Source organism: Bidens hawaiensis, unplaced genomic scaffold (assembly GCF_021521415.1).
Source record: "Bidens hawaiensis isolate Kalapana, Puna unplaced genomic scaffold, B.hawaiensis_p1.1 tig00001206_1, whole genome shotgun sequence".
NCBI classification, from domain to species: domain Eukaryota; kingdom Viridiplantae; phylum Streptophyta; class Magnoliopsida; order Asterales; family Asteraceae; genus Bidens; species Bidens hawaiensis.
In genome coordinates this window covers 1,835,475-1,843,069 of record NW_027491069.1, presented here as the reverse complement: position 1 = coordinate 1,843,069, position 7,595 = coordinate 1,835,475, and the positions used below count along the sequence as shown (strand labels likewise).

General features: G+C 38.3%; 1 protein-coding gene across 1 annotated transcript; it reads right to left on the bottom strand.

Annotated features, from left to right (window-relative positions):
* Positions 1 to 3,477: 3,477 nt before the first annotated feature.
* On the bottom strand, positions 3,478 to 5,209 carry LOC143564643 (uncharacterized). The gene is made up of 2 exons (XM_077051859.1): positions 3,609 to 5,209; positions 3,478 to 3,575 (listed from the first exon to the last, which is right to left on the bottom strand). The coding sequence occupies exon 1, from the start codon at positions 5,139 to 5,141 to the stop codon at positions 3,639 to 3,641; it is 1,503 nt and encodes a 500-aa protein (XP_076907974.1). The 5' UTR covers positions 5,142 to 5,209; the 3' UTR covers positions 3,478 to 3,575; positions 3,609 to 3,638.
* Between the last annotated feature and the right edge of the window lie 2,386 nt (positions 5,210 to 7,595).

Sequence of the window (7,595 nt, the reverse complement as noted above, 5' to 3'; positions counted from 1 at the left end):
GCAGTATATTTTCTGAAGCATTATGTACAACAAATTGATGCACGATTTTGCTTCAGGATTTAAACACGTATGCCTCTACGTGGCGTTTTAGAGAGAGAGAGAGAGAGAGAGTGGTTGCTTGTTTCCAACGAGAGCAAATACCTAAACCATCATCTATCTTCGTCTTTACTCTTTAGCGATTTTTACCCACAACCGTGAATCACCAATGACGACTGCTAAATTGTGTTTTCCTTCTCTCCACCTTCGATTCTTACCATAAAATGTATGTCAGGAACAGTGAACTAGCTAGGGTTTTAAAGAATCAATTACATTTGTATAAATAAATTGTGTAATTTCTAATTCAAGACGTTCTGCTTCACCAATATCATGTCTATTGTCTGATTATTATGTCATCAGCATCTTCTAAGGTATCTTCATGCCCGTGACTGTAACTTTTAATTCATATGTCTGAAATGTTATTTATATGTATTGAAAATTGTTATGATGATTTTTAGGTGTTCATACTATGGACACGGGTTGCATACTACTAACATTTTTCTTTATCCGTTATACCCCTGTTTAGGGTTTCAGTAATTTTTTCCTCTTTTGAATTTTAGTATGCACATTCCTTTGTTAATCTCCCCATATGATGGTTTCTTTATGCATCAAATATGAACATTAATGTAATGGAACCTATAGAGTTGATATATGTGAATTTCTTGATGTGTGAAACTGGTCTAATGATACAAATAAAAGAACTTGATCTTTGCACCAGCTACATGAAATTATCCTTCTCCTTTGCAAGCTCAGAAAGACATTTGTGATATCTTCAGCAGGTATATTCTCATTTGATCTGGCGTTGACATTTTTTGTAATTTTTACTCATTAACGTTCTGACTTGGATTTTGGGCTAATGTTTAGGGACATACCACACTACCACTACAGCCAGGAAATCAGACAGCGGCGGAGTAAGTAACTTTCATGTAGTTTTTATTCATTGAATATGGTGTAACACCATCGACAATATACTATTTTTGACATTCAGGTGGTGCTCGAAGACACTAAAAAAGCCGATAAAACAGCAGGTCAACCAACAAACAGAACTTCTAAAGGAACACATGTGAGGGTGCATTTCTCATTTTTTGCTTTATAATAAAATCTTTCTTCTTGAATCACTTCAAATTGAGTCCCTGATTTCATCAATATGTAGTTTCAAAAGGATCTGATTAGTGGTTGGGTCTTGCTAAGTGGTGGCCCATATAAATTCCAGACTGGTCTTGACCCGTCTTATCCTAACAACAGTCATTATGCAACCAATGACTAACATGTAATTAGAATATTGCAGGTGCAAGCAAACATTCCTGTTCATCAGTTCATGGAGTGACGTGGAGCCGCCCTTTCGAAGGGTTGGGCTGGAGGAGAGATCAAAGTGAAAATCTTTCTACTAGGCCCAGCTCGGGTGGGTTTATGAGTGGGAAGGGGAGAGAGAGTGCCACACATGAAAAGGAGGGGACAGAGAGCATTCATTCCCTATGCATTGGTGATGGTTGTAGAACTGCATTCAAGGGTTAAAAGCCACTTGAATTGGTAATAGTTTATTTAAAATATTAAATTGATTAGTTACAAACTTAAAATGTAGTCAAGTCACATGATTAATTACTCAATGTTTCTTACGTTTGGAGGTAACTTGATACTTAAAAGTATGTTTTAAGTATTGACTATCTAAATGTTTTACATTTGCCTGTATTAATATTGTTTGTTGTATATTGTAGATTTCAGATTGTGTTTAGGCATTTGATATCTAAAAGCTTTTGGGGTGAGAGGCTTCTGGTTGCTGCTTTATCGACGATTCTACAAAATATTGGTGTATGTCTGCACTATGTGTTAGTATATGTCGACCCATATGTGGTTCATATTCTGTCATGCCTAATCTTTTAGATATTATTGGTGGTTCATGTGTTTATTAGTTGTTAATATTAGAAGAGTAATTTCTTTGACTTTTGTAGTAAGTCAAATCTGTTGTTATCTACCTCATCACATTGACCAGGTAACTACACAATGTTACATGCTTGCACAGCTCAGAGTCTAATGAAATTTTATTGCTTTTGCAATGTGTCACCAATGTTTCACAAACCTTGCAGTTGTTACTGTTTTATTTCAAAATTTCATGATTGTGCATTCTTTGACTGTAACAAAAGCTTATTTAATCTTTAGTAAGCTGTATCTTTTGTATTCATGAAACTATGTATGTAAAACACAACCTTCTAACTTAGCAAGGCATATGGTAGCAACTTGGCCGCGCGTTGCGGCGGGTACGGTTACTACTTTAAAACTAAAGTTAAACAAATAAATGCTTTATTTATGTCCCATTTATGTCGACTAAACATTTGTGGGAAATAAAAAAAGACTAAAAGGAATAAATGTGAATAATATTAAACACTCAAACTAATCCATTTTTGGAAAGCACATCCACACCCTCATTAGTCTTTTCTAAGAATAATAATCTTTCTAGTGCAAAAGTTTCGTCATCTTTCACTTGGTCTTAAAGTAGTTGGTTTAGCTTTTGGGTGAAATCAAAACGTCTTTGTTTACCTTTTTCTTTTTAAATATACTTGGTGTTTGTGTCTGAATTTTGGTGCTTGGCAGCATTAACTTGTATGTGATGGCGATATCAGCGGTGGTGGCGAGGTGGTTTTACAAGTGGTAATTGGAAGGTGGTGTTGACTGTTGACAACGATGGTTCATACATGGCCGTCACATAACGCGTTCAACATAAGGAGCCAAAGTAACCCAAAAGCTTTATCAAACTACCAAAACCAATGTGTTTCAAATGCTTCAATGAATTTGGACTGAGATTGCCTAGGCCTGCTCAGAATAATATTAAGGTTCTAAGTGGCTGCATCCATAGTTGAGCATAAGAAAGAAACCGATTTGGAGTCCAACTGCAGAACTAAAAGGTTGACCAAAATAATAATAATGCAACTTATAATGACACCAACACCAACATCACCATTCACCACCACCTACACTTGCTTTTTCCCATGTCACCTTCCACAACACCAAAAGGTTTCAAAAACCACCTCTCATCATTCAAACAGTCACCCCAACTACAACTAACACTATCTCCTTTCAAATGACCACATGTGTCGGGACACTTGTCGAAACTGTACATCGACCCACATCGGCTAAGCCTCTGGTTACATGTTTATATATCAAGAAACACCTTCAACATTACATCTAACAGTTGAAAAGTCAAATTTAATCTACCATGAACATGTTGACAATACAGATACAGATATATAAACATACAGATACAGATATATGGGAGATATTATTCCACCCACCAAGAAATAAAGAAAAAAGGCATGACAACGATATCCATAATTCACACAAAAGATCTTGGCATGGCCCAACAAGATACAAGGTATCTAGGCCCCTAATAGGGATGCATGAATCAACATCAACTGCATAAACAAACTTTATAATATCATACATAAGTTCATCAAACATTTATTTTATTATTATTAAATATATAAGACAATAATCCTTGTGGCTACACCATGGTACTGTTCTAGCATCTTTTCATACAACACATACTAAGATAACTAAACTAGAAACCATAGATCTACCATAGAGTACACATCACCCTCACTTGATCTTCAAGTCAACATAAGATTATTACCAACAAGATGAGGACGGAGACAAACACGCACCTCGTGTTCTTCAAGCCCCTCTCTGAGCTTCGGGACCAAAATCTCAAGCATTGTACCGGGCCCGTCATAATAAGCTTCTATGTTGGCATCCTCAGGAATTCGGGTTGCAAGCGGGATTTCTCTGACAAATTCTCCAGGCGGGCAGTGTTCCAAACAAGGGTCTGCAAGCTTGAACGTGCGGTCACGTCTTTTGATAAAGGGCATGCGTGACACACTTATACAAGACACCTTAATAATTCCATGTGTAAGGGTGTTTCGCCAAGAAACTTTGACCTTTTGAAGATCTACAAATGGCAAGCTTATAACAACTAAGTAACCTTGTTCATCTTCATATATTGTTTTTGCAGCTGTCACAGGCCCACAAGCAGTCCTCACAACCCCACTAAACTCGTTTAACCAATATGGATTGTTCGCATTCATTTCCAAATTTGGTAATCTCTCTAGCGGAGGATGATTATTATTAACCGTTAAGCATATATCTTCTTCATTCCCTTGTGGGAATAAGTCCTTCCGCTTCTTGCTCCCAATCGGTGAAAGATTCATCCCATTTGCATCCCCGTTTGTGTGGTTGTGATTCGGAGACTGAGTCGACAAGTTTAACCCCGACCCGTTAAGTAACTTTTTAGATTGAGAATTCAAATTGTTCTGTGGTCGCTCGAGCTCAAACTCAGTGTTGGGAAGATTCCTCCACGAACCAAAATCACTAGCGGCTCGCGGGATTAAAAAGTTGGGATCTCGTCCAGTGAGTTCAGTCCACCTTTTAAGTTCATCTTCTCCGAGTATCGTGATATTCGGCATTGGAACAACCTCAATACCATGAACACACTGCGGATTCGAAAGCCCCCGATAATGTTTTCTCTGCATCCTATGAGACCGAACAAAACCCTTATCAACACTAAACGGAAACGGGCGTTCGCCTTGTCGGGAATGCCCGTTCATGTAACTTCTTAGCTGCATCTTCCCGAGTGCATTCTCGGGTCTATCTTTAAACACCCACATGTACATGTTTTCCATATCGTGCTGCACCATGAAAACATCAAGATTAAGGTCTGATTTCTCAAACCCAGAAACCCCGTTACCGTCTACCACTATCTTGGCTTTAGATTTGTCATTCAAAACCGGCTTAAAATAAAAACTGAAGAAAACCCAAGCACCCCATATGCTATCCACCCGCTTCGCACACTTCCTACCGACTTTCGAAACATTAAGGAAGCTTTCGGTTTCATATAACTGCGAGACAAGCCCGACTCCAGCATCCAGAAGTTCAGACGGGTCTTGGTTCCACGACTCGGGTGGAGAGGCTCGGTCAACCGAAAGGGGCAAATTGATGTCGGGAGGCCGGGCGGGGTCCAAATCATCATGAGAAGACGAGGCGCTTGAATCCATTGACAAAAGAGTTGAAGGATGATGATTTAACATTAAAAAAGTGGCGAGAAGCGAACCGCCCATCTCAGGAAATCATGATGGCTACTAACTGAGATCCCGGGTTCGATCTCAAAGTATTCTTTTCTTCAACACAAGGCTCATTTGAAAGGCAACAAACCCTAATTACTACTCATATTATTCGTCAACTATTCATGAATGGCTGAATACCCTTTATTACGAAGACTCCAAACAACCTAATTAACGACTGTCAGCTTTCATACTTGGTTAAAAAGCCCCAATTCATATCGGCAAACAAATAACTAGAATAATAATATTATTATTATTATGAAAGAAAGAAAGAAAGCAAGCAAGCAGCTACCAGTCTATGAAGCCAAGGCCCAAGAAGAGGACTAGATCAGAGGGGATCTTGGAAGAGTACCTTTTAGGGTAAGCATTAACAGCTATGGGAAACAAAGGAAGACCTGTGGGACTTTGACTATTACTACTACTACTGCTATTGATCATCGTCTTCACCATCCTCCTCATCTATAACTATATGTTAGCTAATAATAATCAATTACTGGGTGAGTGCGCAAGAAGCAGCAAGTCTCGAAATGAAATACGAAAATAAAGAAGACATAGAAGAAGATGAGAGAGAGTGGGGAGGAGAGACGTATGTGAATTTATGAGGAGAAAGGAAAGGAAACAAGGAAGAAAGAAAGGTAATATTAATATTAATATTATTATTATTAACGGTGACGGTCGCATCGTCGATGGTGCTTGCCGTTTTTAAATTCATTCATTGCCTTTTTAGTTTTCACTTTTTTTTTTCTTGCTTTTAATGTGTAGACAGTACGGCTTAATACCTTTTGCTTAAACATATTCTATTTCTACTTTTATTCTTAAAATAATTCTAATTATTTTTTTAATTAAACTTCTAATATGTGGTAGTATGATGACACACGACCACCATCTTAGTCTACTGGTAAAGCCTATATCTTATAAATTACAACCAAATGACTATGAGTTTTACTTGAATAAAAGGTAGAAAAAATTAGCTGTTAAAAAAAGTAGTATGATAATACGTATTATGTATACTATTTATTTTTATCTAAAAGATGTTCATATTACCTTTTGATTTTCTTGATATGTTTATTTGGCTTTTATTTTTTCTCTTCTTTAAAAATGTCCATTCAAAAATGAGAGGACTTGATTTTATTATGTGAGCAGACGACAGCATTTATAGCTAATCACAAACCGCCATGTGTTTTTTTATATGATTAGATTCACCTATTTATTAATAAACCCGCTTCTGTTTGCGCCTTTCCGGCGGTATAACACCGTCTTCTGATGGTATTACGTCATCCTATAGCCTACTAAATCTTCCGTTCGCATTATACCGTCTTATGACAGTGAAACTAAAATATACATATGTGGCGAGTTTTAATTGGAATTTAACAACGCTATCCTATCGTCTAACCAGGTTGCCATCTCTCTTGCTGAGAGGATATTTTAAGAAGAAAAGAAAAATTAAGAAAATAAAAATGTAATATGAACATTTTGAGAATTTTCTCCTACGCCACCATATTAGTTTGGGTTATTGTAATGTTAAAGTTAATATGAGGTGTCTGGTTATCACATCCCCACGTTAATAATTCGTATTTATAAATTAAAATTGACAGTGGCTTATGATGTAATTTGGGACGAACAAACTTTTTACTGTGTATATTTTGTTTTATTTGATTATAAAAAATGAATATATTTACAATTGATAATGTTTTATAAGATCACGTGGTATTTATATTTTTGATTTTTCTAAAAGAAATATATCTAATCAATCAACGATATGGGATAACTTATCTTCGAGCTACTCAAGCTCGGTAGTGAAGAGGTAGGTCCCAGCAGAGTCCAGTTGGACCCGCAGGACTCATCTTGAAGAGAGACGTCTGCGCAGAAACCAACTGGATCCGCAGGACCCACCATGCTCAGAGACGTGACGTCCTTACGCGCAGTACGCAAGCTGTTCCCGCAGGAAATGCCTCCCAATGGTGTACTCCGCCTGTTCCCGCAGCTGCGGATACAAGCCATCAGAGAAGGCCACCCGCGCAGCAAGGCTACACGCACAAGGCACTTAACTCTCAAAATAATTCAGTGTCACCTGAAGAAGGAATGAGCAAAGCCGGGAACAATCCCGCACAAAGGCGGGAGGGGGAATACTCCCGCCCAAATGAGCCAGTCCGTACGATACTGGAGGATCTTTTGTACTGTACCTGACGAGGTATGGGCAAAAGATCTGACCAGAGATACGACAGCTCATTGACAACAGTATGACGAGCAGCATGCTCTTGTACTGTATGTCACTATTAGCCGCTGCCTATTCACCAACTCCTGTCATACCACCTGCATAGCCTGCAGTTGGTGGAAAAGGAATAGTACACAGCAGGCCTGGTCACTGTCAGCCGCTGCCTACCCACCAACTGCCAGCATGGCACGTGCGTAGGCCACAGTTGGTAGAACAGGAATACTATTCAGCCGGCT